The 24,385-nt window shown below is 39.1% G+C and overlaps 1 protein-coding gene across 1 annotated transcript in view; it reads right to left on the minus strand.

Moving 5' to 3' along the window:
- Positions 1–24,385, minus strand: part of LOC131430417 (probable serine/threonine-protein kinase DDB_G0282963) — a 322,488-nt gene that overhangs the window by 102,351 nt on the left and 195,752 nt on the right. Inside the window, exon 3 of the mRNA XM_058595404.1 lies at positions 23,145–24,249. Within this exon, the coding sequence (XP_058451387.1) occupies positions 23,145–24,249 (1,105 nt within the window). The remainder of the gene's footprint in view (positions 1–23,144; positions 24,250–24,385) is intronic.

Here is a 24,385-nt window from a genome sequence, read left to right on the forward strand (position 1 = left end):
ACATCGTTCAAGTGGCCAGTGACGAACCAGCATTGGATTTGGTTCCCGGCAGTCACTGTCACTGTCACTGTCGCCGTCGATGATGCTCGCTCGGTCGACCGGCTTTTATTAACTTTTTCCAAAATTGACAAAAGAGCTCTAATTAGCCCGGGAGCAAGCGACCATGCGATTGTTATTGCTGTTGGTCATCACAAAATTCCACCTCCAGTGAGCTGAGCCGTCGGTCTGGTCGGGCAGGAAAAAAAAACAATCAAGAACTAGAAGCCATCTGACACGATCGACCACGAAAGCCAATGCCTCTGCCTGGGGGTCGTTCGAATGAAGCAGAAAGGAGCACGAGAGACAGAAGAAGAAAAAAAAAAGCAAAACAAACAGTTCATGTGGTTCGAGCGAATGGGTTCGAGTTGAGTGCCGCCCGCGAGGACAAGTTCTGAACTGCCTACGGACAGGTAGTACAGGTCTGCCGGTTCGTAGAAGTTCATTAACATGCAGCCCATGGTTGCTACTTTTGCGCTTGGCCATCGAAACAGGTGATCTTCCGGGTTGAGCGGATTGAATCGATCCGATCCTTGGAAGAAGTTTCTGATATTGATATTTAAGAAATATGATGCAGTAGGATATTCGTTGCTTAGAGACCAACCGGAAAGCCGTTTGTTCGGCTGCTGACCTGAAAAGATCATTAGAGTCAGTAGCAGAGCTGGGAAAATCTCCGAGAACCCAAAATCATTGGTGATCTACGATCACTGCTGATCTCGTACATAAAAAAATCACTACTTATTTATCACAAGTTATGTTATCAGTGTTTGGTTTGGATTGCACTCGATATAGCAATTAAGAAAAATCATAGCCGCTTTACTAGAAGTATGGCAGAAAGATGACAAAACAATGACAATGAGTTTATTTGGTCGGTCGAATCGAATGTTTCATGATGTATTTAGTAAGTTGTTTATTTTAGCCCGGTTTTAACCTATTGGTCGTTCACCGGGTCGTGAAATTTATTTAGCAATACCGTATTGGCGAAGTAATATCAATAAAACCAACAAATAACATTAACATATATGCTGTGGTTAATGATAATAAAAACATGTTCAATCACAAAGCATGTTCAGCTGATTAATTTACCCTATTGAATATCATACACATATCAATACTCCTGTTATTGAGTGCTAGGTCTTGCTACACTAATTTGAAACGCGCGATTCAAACGCTGCACCTGCTGTGTGTTTGAAACTGTCAAATCCTGCGCTTCTTTTACTTCTATAAATTAAAGCGTTTCATTGGGTTTAATCAAAATAGTAAAGACAGTCCCAGAAAGTATGGACGCAACCAAAAACCGCTGCCATTTCGCAATGGTTCAGAATCTGTCAATTTTTATGGCTGCGTCCTGTTGTTTACACTCTTCTCTAACCACTTGTGCAGTTGTTTATTCATTTTTATTAGTTTGCGTGAACTTTCAGCAAAACAACGTCGAAAAATTGTGTACAAATGGTGCACAGATCGCGAACTGTCACTGAGAAAAATAGCAAAAATGGAAGGAGTAAGTGAAAAAACCGTGCGAAAGGCAATCAGGAAGTTCGGTGAGGATAACACCTTTGAGGATAAAACGAAAACGGGTCGAAAAAAAGGTCCTGCTAATCCTCAGTTGGATAAACGTATACTGAAGGCGTTCGAGCAAAAGAAGGAGGTTTCAGTTTGGGATGTGGCCAAAAAAGTGGACACTTCGAAGTCAAATGTTCTTCGTGCTAAAGAACGTTTGAATCTTCGAACCTATAAGAAACAGAAACAACCAAAACGTCTTGCTGGAAATTTGAACGGCATAATCATGGACGACGAAATCTACGTGAAACTCGATTACAAATCTTTGCCGGAACCACAATATTATACGGTGCGAGAAGGGCAAGTGTTAAACCAGTCCGAGACATCGATTGAAGTCGAAAAATTTGGTAAGAAAGCTATGGTCTGGCATGCAGTTTGTAGCTGCGGTAAGATTTCGAAACCCTTCATCACCACTGCTTCAATGAACAGCGAAATATACATCAAGGAATGTTTACAAAAACGACTTCTACCCATGATTCGAAGCCACAAGGATCCTGTTGTCTTCTGGCCAGATCTTGCTTCTTGCCACTACTTGAAATCAACGGTAGAATGGTATACTACCAAAAATGTCACTTTCGTCCCAAAAGACATGAATCCACCAAATTGCCCACAACTTCGACCAATTGAGGAATTTTGGGCATTAACGAAGGCACATCTTAGGAAACATGTCTTGGCAGCCGAAACCATTCAACAGTTCGAAAAAGATTGGAAAAAAGTGCCAAAACTTGTCGTCAAGAAGTCTGTACGGAATTTAATGAGGAACGGTCGCAAGATGGTGCGCCAGCTAGTCTACAATGGCTAAGTAGTAAATGTTGAGAATAATATTCTGTTGTTGTAGTCTAATATTATTAGTATATCGAATAAAATTTGAATATCTAACACTTGAGAATTATTTACAGCGAAAAAAGTGCGTCCATACTTTCTGGGACAGTCTTTACATGGATATCATCATCAGCATCAACCAGCTGGAAGTAAAACTAAGTCTTTTGTCGCTATAATTACTATGTGGTGTGAAATATTTTTACCTTTCTCATATAAAAAGGGTATACAATCACTGTGAAAACCGATTTTTGAACCGAGAGCCGAATGTCATGTACCATTCGACTCAGTTCGACTAACTAAGTAAATGTCTCTCTCTCTCTCTCTCTCTCTCTCTCTCTCTCTCTCTCTCTCTCTCTCTCTGTGTGTCTGTGTGTGTGAGGGGGGTGTCAAGTAATGTCACTCGATTTTCTCAGAGACTGCTGAATCGATTTTCGCAAACTCGGATTCAAATGAAAGGTCTTACGGTCTCATAGATCGCTATTGAAGTTTATCCCGATCCGACTTTCGGTTCCAGAATCACAGGGTGATATGCACCAAAAAAATGTCACTCACTTTTCTCAGAAATGGCAGAACCGATTCTCACAAACTTATACTCAACCGAAAAGTCTTATGATCCCATAGATCACTATTGAATTTTATCTCGATCCGACTTCCGGTTCCGGAATCACAAGGCAATATGTGCAAATCTATGAGAAAATGCGCATTCAATTTTCTCGGAAATTGCTTAACCGATTTTTACAAACTAAGATGCAAATGATAGGTCTTGAGATTCTTTGAAGAGTCTCCGAAAAGTTGATCCAGATCCGACTCCCGGTCCCGATATTACAGCGCGATTAGTAAAAATTTTCAATTTCGTGAGTATTTTTTAACAAGTGATGGCTATATGAGGTGCACATTTTTATAAAATTTACTGGTAAATTCATCTCGTTGGCAGATCTTGTTAGTTGGTGGATATATAATATATACGTGATTTGGGACTACTAGTGCCCGGTTTCATGGAAATAAAAAAAGAATACTGATAGCAACACCGCGACTTGAACCGAGAATCATTGGATCGCAAGTATTTCCGTTATAATTTCGGAACCGGAAGTCGAATCTGGATGAAATTGCACAGTGTCTTTAAAGACACTGAGAGTTTTAATATGAATCATGATTTGTGATAATCGGTTTAACCGTTGCTGAGAAATCAAAGTGAGTTCCGTTTTTTGGAGCTTTTCTATACACTCCACAAAAAATTGAATTTTACAGGTGACTTAATCCCTCATACGATGTAATTCAGAAAGACCTAATTTGTCAAATGACGGAAAATTTTATTTGTATTGACTTAATGCTAGATAAGCTTGAATTTTACTGGTTTCGACTGTAACTTGCGTTCTGCTAGTAGGTGCGACTGTATGAATTTAAATGAACCTTTTACCAGCCAAACAGATGCATGCTTCTGTGGCTCGGTCGATTAACAGTCGAACTTGCGATCCAATGATTCTCGATTCAAGTCGCGGTGGGTTGCTACAGAATCCTTATTTTTTTATTTCAATGAATTTCATGTCATGGAGCTTTAGACACAATATTAAATGTTCTTCCACGTAAATTTGCGTGAACTGCGACGCTCCATTTATGTGCATCTAAAAAGATGTAAAATCACTGTTTTTTAAGTGTGTAGCATTTATATCTCTTATTCTACACACTTAAAAATTTTTACATCTTATTAGATGCACATAAATGGAGCGTCGCAGTTCACGCAAATTTACGTGGAAGAACATTTAATATTGTGTCTAAAGCTCCATGACATGAAATTCATTGAAATAAAAAAATAAGGATTCTGTAGCAACCCACCGCGACTTGAACCGAGAATCATTGGATCGCAAGTTCGACTGTTAATCGACCGAGCCACAGAAGCATGCATCTGTTTGGCTGGTAAAAGGTTCATTTAAATTCATACAGTCGTATCTGCTAGCAGAATACAAGCTACAGTCGAAACCAGTAAAAGTCAAGCAAATTTTACATTAAGTCATTATAAATGAAATTTTCCGTCATTTGACAAATTAGGTCTTTCTGAATTACATCGTATGAGGGATTAAGTCACCTGTAAAATTCAAATTTTTTTGGAGTGTAGTATTCATTTTATTGCGAATCAAACAAGCGGTTGCGAAATCGAACACGGGGTGCATCAAACGAGAATATATGTTGAAACTGTTCCGTAACGAAGCCGATATTTCACCCAACTCTGTTGATAAGGAGTGTTGAAGGAGCATTCCCCAAATAAACAAAATTAACCATTTTTCCATGACTTTGGAAGTCTCACTGACACTCGTTATCCTTAGTTATTAACACTAAGCCATTCCTAAGTTTGCGGGATTAAACAAAAAAGTTTACTCTCATTCAAATTGATTTCGCCAATTGTCAAAGGCTGGCTTCGCGATTTGGTCGCTTTGGTGTTCAAGAATCAAAATAAATTGGCTCAAACGGCACGTTCCCTGTGTTTTATCGGAGATTTGTGCCTTGCCGTTAGTTCTCATCATTTTCCTGATAGGAAAGAGGGGAAGGAAGTATGGTATTATGGGAGGGTTACAAGACGACACAACCGAGAGAGCGAGAGAGCTTAGAGGTCTTTTGCGCATTGACATCAAAACCCCAGGATGTCTTCAAGTCTTAGTATCTTAAACAGTGGTTCATCTATGTAATAGTAACCAAAAGCCCGATGCCTTAATGGTGACACTACATATCAGATGATAATCAGATTCACAAAGGCTATATGAATACGATTCATCCTGCTGAATAGTAGCCATATGATAATTTAATCTGCAGTGGCCAGTAAAACCGATTACAATTAAACCACAGTGACGCTTCGAGTAATGTAAAAGATCCTTCGAAAACGGCTCGACTTGGTTTTTCCAAAAATATTTCTCTTCGACGGCAAGACTGCGATCTTATCCAGTAGTTTTTTTTTATGCTCGAAGGAAGCCCGTGACAGAACTTTTAGCTTCATCCAACATTCCGAAATCGGTAAGGCCAGCTCATGACTAACTAAATCCTGTAGGGAAGACCAATGTATGACTATTATCAGGGTTTATTCGTTTATCTTTCCAAAGACAGGTAACCTGCCCTTGGAAAAGGCCATCAAAAACTGCCGAAACGTCGGCAAATTTAAAATCAAATTATCTGCCTCCCTTTTTAGACTGAGAAAACTGAAAAGAACGGATTCCATTAGTTATTCGCTTCTTTGTGAAATGAATCTTTGAGGTTTTATTTATATATCCAGACTCGAGAGCAAGAAGGATACCGCTAATCTAATTGCTAATCTGTTATGAACTTAGCGATAAAATGATAAATTCCTTAAAATTCAAATATTTAAATGACTGTTGCATTACGGCTCACTTTACAATTTTAGGAAGATTGCGATAATGGCTGTTCCCTGAAGACTGTAAATGGCCCCCGGAACAATGAGTTCATATCAATATAGGGGAGACCGGGGCGAAAATAGTCACTTTTGGTCTTGCGCGAAAATTAGTGCGGAAAATGATAATTTTGCTCGGGATGTTATATAAGGAGTGTATCGAAAAGTAGTTAGCAACATTGATAATTGAATAAAAAAGCGAATAAAAAAACAAATTTTTACATCTGTTTTCGATATATTGTAGAAAAATTACATTTTTATGCATTTCACTGATTTATATTGAAGAAAATCCTAGTTTCTGTGAAACGCTCGCACTTTGGACTTGACATTCTTCATTAAATTCTGCACAGTTACTTTTGTTACTTTCCTGATGGCAGCTGTCCAGTATTTTTTTTAACTCCTGCATGTTTTGGGACACTGTACCTTCCTTCCGAAAGTTCCGCTTGACAATTGCCCAAAAACTTTCAATTGGCCGAAGATCCGGGCTGTTCGGTGGGTTGATGTCCTTTTCCACGAATTGTACATTATTTTCTGACAACCACTGTAGAACGGAGTTGGCGTACTGGGCTGAAGCCAAATCCAGCCAGGAGAGAGGAGGAGCCTTATGCGTTCTGTACAGTGGCAGCATTCTATTCTTCAAACATTCTTCCTCGTACATCTTGGCGTTAATTGTGCCCTTCGTGAAGAAAACCACAGGTACAAATTGCTTGCCAGACCAACACCTTCTGCCCAAACTTTTCCATCGCCACCGTGGTTTCAGCGTCGTCCAGGTCCTGGTACACCGATTTCGTATAATATTGCGGTCCGGACAGCGCTCGAGAGTCTTCCTGGGCGTAGGTTTCGTCGTCGATCAGGATGCATCCGTTTTTATTCTGTAGAATCCGGTTATACAGTTTTGGCGCTCTTGTTTTGGCCTGAACTTGCTGTACCAGGGACTTTTTCGGCATCTTCTGTTTCTTGTACGTTTTCAGGGAGTTCCGAACTTTGATCCGTTGAATCATCCCGATGCTGGTGTTGAACTGCTTGGCCAAATCCCGCGTCGACGCCGATGGGTGTTTCCTGATGTACTTAACCACTTTTAAGTTCCTACCAGATCGGGGCAAATCTTTCATGGAAAGGGTCTTACCGAGCTTCTCGATAATATTTTTGACACTGGTGTGGTGCACTTTCACCCGTTTTTCAATTTCGTTGTACGTGACACCACTTTCTGAGCACCAAGTGTGCAGAATTTTCTTTCGCGTTTCCGGATTAATTCGACTCATCATTGAAACGATAAACCGTACCGAAACCAATCGATTGCGCCGCTGTTATTGACATGTAAACAAACATGTCACCGCAAAACACGCTGCAAAAAATTAAGCCATTTCAGAGTAATAACTGTTTGAATGTTGCTAACTACTTATCGATACACTCCTTAGAATCGGAATTCTGCCCGTGTGAATGCTTGATCCTAGAACAGGATTCTGTATCTGAAATTTACTTCCGAACCTGTAACTATATTCAGCAGCTGAATTCTTTATACTGGATTTTGAAACTGTACTCTGGACCTGAACCAATCAAAATTAGAGGTTTAAGATGTACTTATTTTACTTTCTACTCAGTTAACTGCGCAGATTAGAATGAATAACGGTTCATTCATTCCTTCCATTCCGACGCAGAGGTTAAATGTGCCAGTTTTTATTCGTATTCACGTCCTCTAGTTATTTCTTTGCAATTACCCACCCACCGTTTTTTCTCCCCACATTTTGTGTAACCGTAGAGGAAGGCTTACCGAAAAATCGAAACCAACTTTTCCCGGTGTAATTTGAAGAAGTACCTACGTATCCCCATAATATTTATCTCATCTGGTGTTCGAGTATGGACTGAAAAATGAGCTCAAACTACACTAAACAAACCCGGTACTGTTTCCCAACCAGACACGCTTCACTCGAACCCACGCCTGAAAAATTGCATCCATCGAGAAAATTGTTTGCGATCAATCACAATGCTTGTGCTATGAGTCTTTCTTTCCAAATGGCTTCACGCAGGCACTGACTAGGGACATTTCTCAACATCTTTTATATCATTCAGAAAATTCTTCAACTACTTCGAAACGTTTTCAATTGCGCAAAAGCTTTCCAGATATTCTGCAATTCAATGAACCAGAAATACATCACCATGCGATAGGTGCGAAGTCTGCTCTAGAAAAAACAAGGAAAAAAGTACCCAACAGGAAATGCTTAACGCACTACTTTGCGACATATGACCTCACCGTGCAGGAACCTCCCCGCACGTAAATAATCTCGTTAAGTTGCTTCTGTCATCACTTTCGCCTCTTCCCATGTTCAATTGCATTGAGCGCACAAAGCCCCCTTTCGGTGCGCGCAACGTCTTAAAGGTCTTAAAACTTTCATCTGCTTCCATAGCTACCGGTCGCAATATGTCAGTCAGTCAGTCACTTGATAGTGAGCAGTCTTCTCTCGACCAGGGTAGGAACGATAAAGCACCGCCTCCTGGATCGGAACCCAGCCTACTATCGGGTGGCTGAGCAAGCGCCGTGGCATCACCAAGAAGTGCACGGATCATCTCAGCAGTAGTAAGTCAAAGCACTGCTGTCTGCTGTCCGGCTCGGGACGATCACCGTTGAGACCTCCGCTTGGTTGGCTTGGTTTGGCCCATGTGGATGGATAGATATCTATTTTACTGCATCTCACCGCGCTTCTGTCGGTTTTCCGCGCGGGTTGGTTCGCCTTCCCGTCCTGTCCTTCCTTACATCTTTCTCTCTTTCTCTCTTTCCTTCCATCCGGTGATGGCGAGCTTCGTGGATCTTTGGGGCCAGTTCAGTGCCAGTTCGGCGCGTATCGTAGAGCTTGGACTGTGTTAAATTTACGACTAATTTGATTTACAAGTTTGACACGGACATGCGTGAAACAACCTCGTTCGTCTCTCGCGGCTGTCCCTCGTCGTCGTCGTCGTCGTCGTCGGCCAGGTCGCTCAGTTGAGATGACCGTTTTTTTTTCGCCTTACCGGTGAACGATGATGACGACGATGCTGTCGGTGAGGAGGATGTTGATGCCTTTTTCCAGAGCGCTTGCCCAGTTCGTATGGTGTTTTATTTGATTTATTTTTCCGTTTCAGAGCTTAATTCGAAGCGATGGAAATGGGGCTGACGAGTGAGCGAGAAGATCTGTGCGTGTGTGTGTGTTTGGGTTACGTCTTCGGTGATCGTTAGGAAACGGTTGAATGGGTTTCAACACCAGTGCCAGTGCCAAGCTTACAAAAAGGGGATGAAGGGAGAAGGGTGGGCAAGTTATGGAGTCCTACGGAAGATTGATGGAACGCTCACTGACTATTTCCTGGGTCATTAGCTTTCGGTTTGTCAAAACAGATTTTCATGAATGGAAAGATCGGTGGTAGCGCGGAGATAAATTGGTTTCGCAATGACATGTGGTCTGAGTGAGAGAGAGTGCTTCTTCGAATAAGATTTTGTCCGCACTCGCGGAAAGTACAGGTGCGACTAACGGTAGCGCAAAATGGCCTCAATTCGAAACAATCGGTTTTCTTCTGTTTGTTTCCATTTCATAACTATTATGTTCTAATTTTCTACACGCATTAGGTGTTACTGCTTTTTTCCTATGACGGGGTGATTTTATTTGAATGAAACTGTTTTTTTTTTGTCACAGATTATGCTTAACTTTAGATATCATGTTTGTTCGTTATGTTTTCCAGAAGTCTGTGTTGTCAGCAAATAGTGGCTGAAGTACTTCAAATTGGAACGTGAGTGCGTCATTCCGTAGAAAACCATTTAAACAGAAATTGTTTCACTGAAAGTCATTTCACCGACTTTATTGTTTAACTAAAAATATCGTACTGATCATAAATGGAAATATGATAAAAATAATCGTAAAGGCAATGTAAACTGGTAGAATATAAATAATAAATTGTAACTAATAAATATTATTTTTTTATGATTTATCGTCATTTTGATTTAAATCAGCTACGTTGCGTCAAAACTAGTGCAAGCTTTCTTGAAGTGAAACATAAAAGTCAATCGTATGCGTATTTCCTTCTTTTTTGTATTTTGAAATTTATTTGATGCCAATAATTGCAACGGTAGAACATCAAAATGGCGGACATAAAATTTTCCTCGATGCAAATTACACCTAACCTAAAAAATAATAAATCCAATAGGCGACAACAAATGTGTCATAAATTTACTTTAAACCACACATTGACACGAAAGTAGTTTTGTGAGAGAATTGAACTAACAATTTTTAATTATATTTTCGATTTATTAATTTTAGTTAATATTTTTACGTTTCGTCTTTGACTCATCAGTGCAGAGCAGTTCAAATTGAACTGCTTAGTGCTAAACTCGGCAGTTCAATTTGAACCGCTTAGCAGACATGAAGTTTCTGCTATTTACAGTGATGTGAACTTTTGGCGATGGTTGGGAAACTGCTGATAAAACCTATATGTAAAAAGTCAAATGCGCATTATTGGAGCCACTAAAGTTCAAAATCGTTGAGAAACGGCCTCACATGAAGTGAAAAAACTAATCCACATAGTGGTGTAAAGTTTCATAAATATCTTTATACGATTCGTCCATAAAGATTCATTTGAATCCTGAATAGAAACTAGAAAGTTTACTTACTAACATGTTATTTTCAATTTATTTACAATTATGTCAAATCAAGAAGAATTTTCCCGTATTTTGCAGCATCGCTCTGACGTGACGGTTTGCAATTTTGAGCACACTTCACTGTCTAGTTCCGGAACCGGGGGTCGGATACGTTTTTTTTTTCAGATTCCGACTTTAGTTTTAGAACTGAATTTAAAGCTTGAATTTCGAATCGTAATAAAGAAACTGAATTTAGTTCCAAAATCTAGCTCCAGAGTGTACGTTCCGTGTTAAGTTCTAACGTACAGGTTCTGAATTTTTGAAATGAATTCTGGAACTGAATTTATGATATACATTCTGAAACTGAATTCAGGAAGTGATTTCTGTATACGAAATCAGTTCTAAAATTCAGGGGCGGAGTTCTAACATCTAATTCCAGAATCCAGATCGAAAGTTGACATCCTGAATTTTGTTAATGAATTCTAAGGTTGAAATTCCTGATTTGAATTCTGAATTCGAAAGTCGAACATCAACTAAGAAACAAAAATCAGTTCTAGAATTTAATTCAAAGCTCAGGTCCCAAAAGTTTGAGAAAACTTAGTTTGTGAGTTATTTATGGTTATTTCACACTGTTGAAAATTAAATCAGAAATTGCTGATTACATTCCTGATGATATGTAAAAAGAATTATGTTGCAATGTTTAATAAAACTATTGATATTCACGATTAAATTCTACCCATTATTCCACAGAACGAATTTCGCAAAGGCACCACATAATAAAGTAAGACGTGTTTACGTCAAAATGAAACGGTGTAGGTCGTTGGCAAATTGAAGGTTATGCAAGATATCGGACACCGAAAGGATTAATACGAACCGTATAAACAAAACATATTTTGGGATAGATTCTTCAGATGAAAAATTACCCCTCCACTCTGTGTGCGGCATATGGATTCCGAATCAAAAATACGAACGCGAGCGCACTTCGGAAACGTGTACGACCATGGTGATGCGATATTTGGTGAACTTTTGGCGATGGTTGGTAAACTGCTGATAAAACTTCTATCTTCTATTACAGCGGCCAAAGAGAGTTCAACGGATCGGACAGGTCATAGCGCCAGTTTTCTGGGGTTGTCTGACATGCTTTCCTAAAACTATCTCAAAAGTGAAGTAAAAAGTCAAATGGGCACTATTGGAGCACCTAAAGTTCAACATCGTTGAGAAATGGCCACACATGAAGTGGAAAAAACTTGTTTTAATCCACCTAGTAGTGTAATGATGCCTTTCTCATATTACCAATATTTTCATAAAAATCATTAGACAATTCTTCCACAAAATTCTATTTGAATCATGAATAAAAACTAGAAAGTTAATTTGGGTATTTACTAACATAATATTTTCGATTTATGAACTGAAACCGGGTGTCGGATTCTGATAAAATTCAATAGCAGCTCATAAGACCATAAAATCTTTCATTTGAGCTTAGAATCAGTTTTCCATTTTATCGTCGTATCGTCGAGGTTTACAATCTTATGTATATATATATATATATATATATATATATATATATATATATATATATATATATATATATATATATATATATATATATATATATATATATATATATATATATATGTGTGTGTGTGTGTGTGTATGTAACGAAAATATGAACTCGATTTTCTCGAAGATGGCCTAATAGATTTTGGAAACCTTAGATTCGTAGTCTGAATGCTATTGAATTTTATCCGTATCCGAATTCCGGTTTCGGTGTAATGAAGTTAAATATACAGAAAAAACTAAACTTATTTTCATAATTCTCGTATAATCTTCAATTAAATTTTGTTCGAATCAGTCTTCCGATTCCGGAGTGACGAGGTCAAATGTGTAAATATATGAAAATAAGTGCACTCGATTTTCTCAGAGATCGCTGAACAGATTTCAATAAACAAATCAGTAAATTAAACCTTGATATCGCCGATTTTTAATTTAGTTCAAATTCAGTTTTCGGTTTTGAAGTTACAGAGTAAAATGTGCAACGAAATTTTGAAAATAGCGAACTAATTTCTCCATTCTCAGATACCACTTGACCAATTTTCTGAAACTTAATTTAAATTAAAAGGTCCTCTAGTCCTATAGCCTGTTATCAAATTTGACTTGGGATCAACTTCCGGTTCCGGAATAACTTGGTAAAATGTGAATAAAAAGGGCACTTGATTTTCTCGAAAACCGCTAGATCGACTATTGCAAAATATGGTTCTGCTATGGAATTTTATTCGGAATATCGAAGTAAAATTTGAAAAATATATGAAAAAAGTGCACTCGATTTTTCGCATACTAAAATTTAAATAAAAGATCTATTGGTCTCAAAGCCTTCTATTGAAATTTATCCAGATCCAATTTTAGGTTCTAGATTGACGGAGTAAAATGTGAAAGATAATAAAAAATAAGTGCGCATGATATTCTTGCACACTGCCGAACAGATTTGGAAGTAGATTGGAAGTAACAATACAAATACGGTACAAAGTTTACGAAACTGTACTGAAAACTGTTCCAAAGTATGGATCTTATTCGATGATAGCCAAACGAATTAGATTCGGATATACCGGTCCCCGGGAGTACCGGAAATGTTGACCGAAAACATTGTACAAAAATGAAATTCTCTTCGATTTCTCTGGAATAGTTAAACCGATTTTTAAAAACTCAAGCCGAAAGGTCTTATGGCCTTGTAAGTTGCTACAAAGTCTGATTCAGAAATCTAAAATATTTTGTGGTTAAGATACATAACCAATTGTAGTTTTCTGTACGTTTTACAATAATATTCGACTTGTTAGCAGATGACCATACACATTTATTTGGTTATTTCGATAGTGGAAATAGTACCAAAATATCTGAAAATGAACTTACATCAAGTTCTAATATTAGCGCATATGAGAAACGCATCATCACACCACTAGGTTTAGGAATAGGAGTTTCTTCATGTTCAAGGATAGCCGGTAAAGGACCGTTCATAAACCAAAATCTGGTACTTTTTAGGCACGAATCTCCAAATAACTAGGTGAATGTGCCACTTGAGCTAAAATAAGTTCTGATTCCTGAGGCCAAAATCAGGTACTTTTTAACCCCCTCGTCCCCTCTTGAAGGCCTTTGTTACCTTTTCACAAAAGTCTACAGTCTCATATTGAAGTCAACCAAAAATTGCATGGATTTGAAATGAAGAGCTTTAATCTTAATTGTATTTGGGGAATTCTGAAACCATACTATCTGTTTTCAAGCATAAAACGTCATGAAACGAAATGTACGAACGATAAGAAAGAAGTGATTGAAATCCAAAATTTTACTGGTGGAAATAGTTTGCAGTTTGATTTCAACCAATGTATTTGTTTTTAACTCAACACGTCTTACTTTACTTTCAAAATTCGTCCTGTGGAGAAGAATTGGTAGAACCTAATCATGAATATTTTGAGTTGTACCAAACGCAACAGCATAATTCTTTCTCCATGCATTCATACATATGATCAAAAATTTATGATTAAATTTTCAACAGTTCTCAAACTTTTGGAAACCATGAGAAAAATTCATCATTTTAGGTAGACAGGCACATATCTGTCCCGAATGAATTCAAGACTTAAAGTACTGAACAGTTGTAAACATCGGATAAATTTCACAAATTTGTTTTTTTCTAGAACAATTAAAATATTCTCAAAGAACTATGCAAAATATTCCACTGAATGTGTAAATCTACAAAAAAAAAATACAGGGCTATGTACGATAACATTAAAAATGCAATTTTTAAAACTCTCCAATCAACTTTAATTTAGGAAGTTAAAAGCTTAATTTAGGAAGTTAGAAACTTCTGTTACTAATATGTCATCGTCAAGTGTGTTCAAGAATTATTTATAAAAATATTTGTAGCGCCACCGGTGATTTTTTATTTAAGATATTTTTATTCAGGCCTATTTCAGTACAAGCTTTACATGGCCGAATTAGCCGATTTTTTAAATAAAACATTTTTTGAAGTGGATCTCGTTGTCACTCTTTTTCTAGGAGGAGAAAAGCTTCCATTTCTCTCCTGCGAGGGTTGAGGGGCACTTTGTTCGTGGCTCGTCTCGTCATCCATTGCCTCATCGGTTGTATTGTTGTTGGTGTCCGTCTTCGTTTCGTTTTCTTTGTTGTTCGTAGTCTTGAACTCGTGGCTAGTTGCTTTAGATGCGCCTTGTTGTACATTGGTTGCAGTTGCTGGTTGGTTTGATGGTGAAACATGAGTACTGCACTCACTAGTTTTCGTTATTGAACGGTTGACCTTGTCTTTGGTTGAAGATGTCTTTTTAGCAGTTTCAGTGCAAGGTTTACCGTAGTGTGCAGGTTGTTCACAAAACTGGCATGTAACCAGCTGATTTTCATAGGTTTTCAACATTTTACACGGTCGTGTCCCACCTTGATCACAAATGATGTAAGATGGAATTGCCTTAGGTAGTTGCATACGCACAACTCGCACGCCATTCCGGATGCCGGGGAAAAAATTCCGCCATACTTCCCTTTCGATGGAAAGGATTTCACCGTATTGCGACATATTCTCCCGAACGAACTTATCGGTTTCCTGCACGCGTACTTCTATGGCATTGTCCACCATGTGCACAGGGATTTTGTATTTAATGTTGTCACACTCAACGCTGTGCACCTCGTTGTTAACCGAAGCGTATGCAAGTGCATCGCTTTCACGTTTAAACATAATGTACACACAGTTAGACGCCTTGTTGAATTGAATCTCACTTACATTGTTAGCGTCTAGATGCATTCGTTTTTTAAGTAAGATTTCAATTTCATTTGCTGTTGGTCTAACTTTGCAACGCTTGAAATCTATACAAATTGAATTTGGTCTTGTAGGCCAAGATTCCGGCTTTGTTAAATTGTATTTGACCATTCCGTACACTTTATTGTTCACTGGCGTATTGTCTTTGTTTCTCTTGTTTCGACCGTAAACGATTTTCGACTGCGTCGGGTGAGATGCGAGCACGAACTGCCACCGATGATTTGTTTGCTATGGTTGATGCTTGTTATTAAGTAATGTTGAATAATGGTCGTACGTAAAGTCCACAATAGATTTGAGTTTACAAAAAAACTATATGAAAATTACCAACATAGATGCCTATCTACGGATTACTGCTTTATCTACGCATCTTAGAACTTATGTATTTTGGTTTATTTCTTCAGAAAACAACACAAAATTGAAATTGAGAACTATTCAAATATACGCAAAGCATTATACGGGAATCTCCTCCAAATAATGGTTTTATTAATAACCCATTTTCAATGATAGAATTTTCTATCGCACTCTTGTCTTGTAACAATAACGCCCCTGGGTTGGACAGAATTAAATTCAACTTGGTGAAGAATCTGCCCGACCTCGCAAAAAGACGTTTGTTGGAATTGTTCAACAAGTTTCTTGAGCTAAATATTGTTCCGCCTGACTGGAGACAAGTGAAAGTTATCGCCATTCAAAAGCCGGGGAAACCAGCTTCCAATCACAACTCATATAGACCCATTGCGATGTTGTCCTGCATCAGAAAATTGTTCGAAAAAATTATTCTACGACGTCTCGACACTTGGGTCGAGACGAACGGTTTGTTGTCAGATACTCAGTTTGGCTTCCGTAGAAATAAAGGGACGAATGATTGCCTTGCATTACTTTCGTCTGACATCCAAATTGCCTTCGCTCAAAAGCAACAAATGGCATCTGTATTTTTAGACATTAAAGGAGCATTTGATTCAGTTTCCATTGATGTTCTTTCAGACAAGCTCCACCAACATGGACTTCCAGCGGTTATAAATAATTATTTACACAACCTTTTGTCAGAGAAGTGCATGTATTTTTCACATGGCGATTTGGCAACATTCAGAATTAGCTACATGGGTCTCCCGCAAGGCTCATGCCTCAGTCCGCTCCTCTATAATTTTTACGTGAATGACATTGACAGCTGTCTAGTAACCCCATGTACACTAAGGCAATTGGCAGATGATGGCGTGGTTTCAGTTACTGGGCCCAAAGCTATTGATCTGCATAAACCATTGCAAGATACCTTAGATAACTTGTCCGTTTGGGCTGTTCATCTTGGTATCGAATTCTCTGCGGAGAAAACAGAGTTAGTCGTCTTCTCAAGAAAGCATGATCCCGCGCAGCTTCAGCTCCATATGATGGGAAGAATGATCCAACAGGTTTTAACTTTTAAATACCTCGGGGTGTGGTTCGATTCCAAATGCACGTGGGGAGGACACATTAGGTATCTGATAACGAAATGCCAACAAAGAGTAAATTTTCTTCGAACAATAACAGGATCTTGGTGGGGTTCTCATCCGCAAGATCTAATAAAATTGTATCAAACAACGATACTTTCAGTGAATATGGATGCGTTTGTTTTCGTTCCGCTGCAAACTCTCATATTATCAAACTGGAGCGAATTCAATATCGTTGTTTGCGAATTGCCTTAGGCTGCATGCATTCGACACATACTATGAGTCTTGAAGTTCTGGCGGGAGTTCTTCCATTGAAGGATCGTTTTTGGGAGCTTTCATCGCGACTGCTAATAAGATGTGAGGTTCTGAATCCCCTGGTTATTAATAACTTCGAAAAGCTAGTTGAGATTCAATCTCAAACAAGATTCATGACAGTATATTTTAACCATATGTCACAGGAAATCAACCCTTCAAGATATATTCCTATCCGTGTCAGCCTCCTAAATGTCCCTGACTCAACTTTATTTTTCGACACATCCATGCAGCGCGAAGGACGTGGAATCCCGGGACACCTACGCTCGATGGAAATTCCAAAAATGTTTCCAAGTAAGTTCAGGCATATTGACTCTGAGAAAATGTTTTACACGGACGGATCGCGAATTGAAGAAGCGACAGGGTTTGGTATGTTCAACAATAATGTTTCGGCCTCATTTAGGCTTCAAGAACTTGCATCTGTTTATATAGCAGAGCTAGCAGCAGTTCATTATAGTTTGAGTGTAATCGTCACATTATCTCCAAACCATTATTTCCTCTTCACAGATAGTCTGAGTGCAATTGAAGCCATTCGCTCAATCGCTGCTGGCAAAAATGAACCGTTTTTCTTGGGTAAAATAAAACAGTGTCTGAACGACATATTGAATAATAATTATCTAATCACTATAGTCTGGGTCCCGGCTCATTGCTCCATTCCAGGCAATGAAAGAGCCGATAATTTAGCCAAACGTGGTGCTATTGAGGGTGAAATTTATGAGCGACCGATTGCTTTCAACGAATTCTCTAGTTCGTCTCGCCAAAGAACACTTGCCAGCTGGCAAGCATCTTGGGATAGAGATGATCTGGGTCGGTGGATGCACTCAATTATTCCGAAAATATCGACAAAGCATGGTTCAGGGGACTGGATGTGAGTAGGGATTTCATTCGTGTGATGTCCAGACTCATGTCCAATCACTACACGTTAGATGCACATCTCCTTCGAATTGGGCTCTCCGAGACTAATCATTGTGCTTGTGGCGAAGGTTATCGGGATATTGATCATGTCGTTTGGACATGCGTGGAGTATCGTGATGTCAGATCTCAACTAATAAATTCTTTGCGTACCCAAGGTAAACTATCCAATATCCCAGTTCGAGACATTCTTGCTTGTCGTGACCTTTCATACATGAAACTTATTTATCATTTCATAAAGAAAATTGGAGTTTCAATTTAATAAAGGCCCCTTTTAAGACTTAGTTCTGATCCCAGCTGCGTCCATGAGTTCAACCAATAGCTAAATTAGAATAAAAATTATGTAATGATACAAACAAACTCGAAACAGTTTATGAAATTATCAACAAAATGTCTGAAAATAACAGCTTATTTTATAATTTATAGAAGTTAATCGTTTGGTTCAAATAATATTTCCGAGTAGATTTCATAATTAATGACGAGTTACCTAAGATGATATTTAAGCTATAAGAGAATATGTTTTAATAAATTCAAAACGTTGTGACTATGTTAGAATTAAATTAGGATAAAAATGTTATGTAAAAGTGATGCTACGGCGAAGAAAAACTTATGTAAACTGCCTTAAGAAATAAACGTATTTATGGAAAAAAAAAACTATTCAAATATCATCATTTAATTTTTTAATTCCAAATTAAGGAAAAATATTTATCCCCGGTTTTCCTTATCATACATCTGCTATCTAATTGACACCAATATCTACTTTTTGATAAACTGCATTTACCCCTTAGAAATAAGTAGTACATGACGAACTATTTCCTTATACTATATTTTACGGGTATATTTCGATTCCAAACAGGTTGACGTCAGATAAAAAACTGAAATCACTAATGCTGTACGATATTCGAAGCGATATTTGAACTACTCTGGTTTGTTTGAACGAAAGATATAACGAGTCGTTTTATTCCGACTTTTAAAAAGCAAATCTAACGGTGGGAAATGTCAGAAACAATAGTGTAGGGTCGACGCGGATACACTATGGTTTCTATATAGTATTGTCTTGTACCACATGCTAATAAAATTTGGAGAGGAAGATAATTTGTTGCCTTGTAGTTAAACACCAGAGGGTGGTATATGATTTTGGGGCCAAACCTAATGTGAATGTTTCGAATCGCCATCTAGATTCTTAGAAGAACTTAAAACATCAATTTCCAAATTCTACTTGACAACACAGAAAGTCGCTATTTGAGATTTCGAAAATAGCTCAAAATATTACTTTTTGGCATCAATTCCTCATACCCGTACCAAAAATAATATTATTGTAAGAATTTGCAATAACCTCGACAAAGTCGCCAATTTGGGTTTAATAGCGACTTAAACCATCAAATGTTGAACCTTAACGTCGAACCCATTCCAAAATACACATATGTAGAGATTTGAAACAGTATCATTAACAACAATCAATAACATCCACTCATCAAGCTGGATGACGTGCTCTGATTGACACGTTCAAACATCAGTCAATTCAATACAATTTATTATAAGTACCTGTTATAAATAGCAAATACTGTTGCTATACTTGTTCGAGTTTTCAAACCTACAGATTGTTAAATCTCGATGATCAGGCTATTACCATAATTTTAAACGCCGGTAACCAGTAAGCACTAATAATGGCAGTAAAGCAGCCTTTTATGAGCACTAAAAATTCTCATAGCTCTATATCTGCAAGCTGAAAGCTCATCTGTTGTAGATCAATCAGAATTCAGCTTTCAGGATACACACTAGTCATAAATAAGCATTATCTATGAATAGCCGTATATTTTGCCAAAGTCGACCCTAATCCAGTCTCGAAAGCGATTGAAATGCCAATTAGCGATTATTTGCTGCCATGATTCGCCATTAGCATGTGCTTATTGTTACCTGAGTATTATTTCTCCATGGACATTAAATTAGGTCCTGAGACTAATTTCAACCGTTGTTAATGTCGATATAATTCTTCGTTAAACTATCAGGTGTACAACTTTGCTTCCGCCGTTTTCCGATACGTGGCTGTACCGGCTGAGGCTGGTCAAAATACATAGACGATAATGCCTTTAAAGTTAGTGTGTCCTCGCCGTTTCAGTGACAGTTGTTCTTGTTCTCGTATTATTCACGCTCGAAAATGTCTGCTTATGTGCCCAATTCTCGCCATTTGGGGGGAAGTTTTACTTTTCTGTTACAATTCGAAAAAAAGCAGCTGAAGCGCTTCGAATGCTCTCAGAAACTTACGGTGATGCTGCTCTGAGTAACAGAACGTGTCGGGAGTGGTTACAACGTTTTAAAAATGGTGATTTCGATGTCGAAGACAAACATGGTGGTGGAAGAGAAAAACCCTTCAAAGATGAACAACTAGAAGCTACGAGCTCTTAAAACCGGGTGAATCCATCACGGGAGATCGCTACCGAACGCAACTGATGCGCCTTAGTCGCGCGCTAAAAGAAAAGCGGCCACAATATCAAGAGCGACATGACGAAGTCATCCTCCAACACGACAATGCTCGGCCTCACGTCGCAAAAGTGGTCAAAAAGTACCTGGAAACGCTGAAATGGGAAGTCTTGCCCCACCTGCCGTATTTCACAGATGTCGCCCCTTCTGACTTCCACCTATTCCGTTCGATGGCACACGGTCTGGAAGATCGACATTTTCAATCCTTTGAAGAGTGTGAAAAATGGATTGCTTCATGGATAGCGTAAAAAAAGGACTCCTTTTTTTTGAGCTGGGATCCGAAAATTTCCGGAAAGATGGGAGAAAGTTGTCACTAGCGACGGACAATACTTTGAATAATACATCTGTAAGCACTTTTTCACAATAAAGCTTTTATTTTTGGATAAAAAAACGGCGGAAGCAAAATTGTACACCTGATATATCAATTTCTAACCATTTAATTAGGTTACATTATTATTGTTTAGTTCAAGGACTTACGCTGAAAGATAACAGATCGGCTGAAAAGTTCGTATCGTTTCTATGAGAGGGGCGCCTAGAATTAAATCCATACCATTTTCAGTTAGTACCAACCTTCAAAAGATTCATGTATAAATTTGACAGCTGTCTGATTATTAGTTTGTGAGATATTGCATTTTGAGTGAAGCTACTTTTGTTATTGTGAAAAAAATGGAAAAAAAGGAATTTCGTGTGTTGATGAAACACTACTTTTTGATGAAAAAAGTGCCGCCGATACCAAAAAATGGCTTGATGAGTGTTATCCAGACTCTGCACCGGGCGAAGCAACAATTCGTAAGTGGTTTGCAAAATTTCGTACTGGTCATATGAGCACCGAAGACGATGAACGCAGTGGACGTTCAAAAGAGGCTGTTACCGATGAAAACATGAAAAAAATCCACAAAATGATTTTCAATTACCGTAAAGTGAAGTTGATCGAGATAGCTGACACCCTAAAGATATCAAAGGAACGTGTTGGACATATTATTCACGAATATTTGGATATGAGAAAGCTTTGTGCAAAATGGGTGCCGCGTGAGCTCACAATCGATCAAAAACAACAACAAATGAATGATTCTGAGCAGTGTTTGGAGCTGTTATATCGAAATAAAACCGATTTTTTCGTCGATATATAACAATGGACGAAACATGGCTCCATCACTTCACTCCGGAGTCCAATCGACAGTCAGCTGAGTGGACTGCACGCGATGAACCGAACCCAAAGCGTGGAAAGACTCAACAATGGGCCGGTAAGGTTATGGCGTCTGTATTTTGGGATTCGCATGGTATAATTTTCATCGACTACCTTGAAAAGGGAAAAACCATCAACAGTGACTATTATATAGCATTATTAGAGCGTTTGAAGGAGGAAATTTAAAAAAAACGGCCTCATTTGAAGAAGAAAAAAGTTATGTTTCATCAAGACAATGCACCGTGTCACAAGTCGATGAAAACCATGCTGAAATTGAACGAATTGGGCTTCGAATTGCTCCCTCATCCACCGTATTCTCCAGATTTGGCCCCCAGTGACTTTTTCCTGTTCTCAGACCTCAAGAGAATGCTCGCTGGTAAAAAATTTAGAAGCAATGAAGAGGTAATCGCTGAAACTGAGGCCTATTTTGAGGCAAAGGACAAATCGTACATTATGTTGAATAATAACAAACAAATGGCAATTATGTTGAATAATAAAAACGAATTTTGGCAAAAAAATGTGTGTTTCTATTAAACGATACGAACTTTTCAGCCGAACTGTTAGTTCATTGTGTTTAACCACGTTTAATAAAAAAGATTTGCAAGTCGCCGAGTCGCACGTAAATGGAGATTCCAGTATGCATTTTTTAAGTAATACCTTCGAAGCAAGTTAAATGTGGCAAATCCATTACCAAATCACCGAGATACAAGCGCTTCAAATTAGATCCGAAAAATCTATCGCCGATAGTTCTGAATTGGTCTGCCCGTTCCCGTCGAACCAACAGCTCATCGGTATTCAATATACTCAAGCGAACACGGTGTGTAGCAGACGGAAAAAAACTATCAAGCGAACAAATGGATATAACTCAGTTCTGTCATCCACTCACTATTCAAGCTACGTGTATCCTTTACAGGCAACCAACAGCGACTGAAGACTGAAATGGTGAAATTGCATATATTTATCTTTGTGTCAAATCTTATACCTCGCAAAATGATGCAGTATTTTTCAATGCATGACGCAAAACCTCCCTATGGCAAACGAAGCAAAAGCTACTAATTCGATCGAAACCGTCGGTCGTGCACGAAAAATCAAGAAGATGACATCATTTTGGTCCACTGTGATTGGCTAATGAAAACAAAGGTCTATTTTGAACCAATTTTTCAATGGTGTACTATTGAAACACTGAAATCACGTTACCATACAAGTTTAAGTTTAAGTAATTAGCGATTAGTTTTCTAATTTTTAATTGACACCCGGCACCGTATAGTGACGAATAAGGCATTCTTAATGCCTAAACATGATGGGGAACTCTCGACCGAGTAGAGAACGAAGAATTGTTCTGTTCAATTACTGAAAGTGTGAGTCTCTAACACAATAGAAGAACGGCTATCCGAAGAATTTGTTCTTCGAAAAAAAAAACGATTGGTTTTACTATTTGATGATACATGTTTTACATAAATACAATCAGGAAAAGAAGAGAGGAGTATTGTGAAAAGCGCTGAGCAAACATAAACGGTCCTTTCGTTTGCCATAAGTACGGAAAGTTGAAAGCCCACCCACCCACAAACTGCAGAAATCCATCAACAGTAGAGAGAAGCAATCTAACTCACCTGGAAGCCGTCGATTGCACGTCGTTGTTGTTCGGGCTGAACCGTTCGCTTTTAATACTATTATTATTGCTATTGTTGGTGCTGCCGGTGCTGCTGCTACTGCTCGTGTTGTTGATTATATTACTATTATGAATATTATTACTACTAATTTGGTTGTTACTATTACTCAAACTATTGCCATCGGACACGGAACCGGCACTGCTCCCGCAGCTGCCACCGTTGGCGGCCACTAGCAGCCCACTGCCACCTCCTCCGTTAGCACTATTACCACTATTATTATTACTGATTGCACTAAGATCACTGTCGGCCAGCGGCGATTGGCCATTCTTGATTAGGTTCAGTTCCACCTCACCGGCGGAGGCGGCAACGGCGGCAGCTGCTCCGTTCCGAAATTTTTCGTAGAACGAACTGGCGGCTGCCGCGGCTGCTGCTGCGGCTACGGCGCTCCCCGTCGGGGAGTTGAGATACTTTTTCCGATCGTAGATCCGTTCGCTCAGCATCTTATCCAGCGATTGAAGAGCAGCGACTTGACTGTTGAAATTGCTGCTGCTGCTATTGTTGTTGTTATTGTTATTGTTGTTGTTATTGTTATTGTTTAGCACTGAGTAATGACCATCGTCCCCGTGAGTCACCGAGGAGTGCTGGGACGGTGATCTTCGGCAGCCGTTTCCGTTTTCCGGAAGCTGCAACTGCAGACTGCTCGGTGGGGTGGATCTCGTTCTGGGCGACGCTTGGAAAGCCGCCGCTGCCGCTGCTGCTGCTGCCGTCGCCAGGGCTGCTACGGAACTTGCACCCAAGGCGGCCGTCAGTGCCGACTGTGGCGACGATCCGGGAGAAGTCGGTGTGATTGATTTTCTTTTGCCACCTCTACCACCACCACCGGTCCCGATGGTTCCACGGTTCGACAGTGACTTGCCAGCACCTTGCACCGAATGAACGGACGACGGCGACGAGGACGCTGATGATGACGGTGATTGATTTGATGACGATTGCTGGAACCGCGACGACTGTTGCTGCTGCTGCTGCTGTTGCTGAGCTAAGGCCAATGATGGCGATAGTGCTGCCGCTGAGGTTGCTTGTGGTAAATCTTCATTAACCGTTTCTCCTGCAAGCCAGGCCGGACCGGGCGGGGCGGGGCGAGGAAAGAGAAAAGAAAAATTCCAAATTAGATCGATTTATGTTTTTATGTGTCTTTCTAAAGTGGTTATTGTGGAATAGATAAACGAATGTGAAAAAAGCGA

This window comes from Malaya genurostris, chromosome 2 (genome assembly GCF_030247185.1).
Source record: "Malaya genurostris strain Urasoe2022 chromosome 2, Malgen_1.1, whole genome shotgun sequence".
Taxonomy (NCBI): domain Eukaryota; kingdom Metazoa; phylum Arthropoda; class Insecta; order Diptera; family Culicidae; genus Malaya; species Malaya genurostris.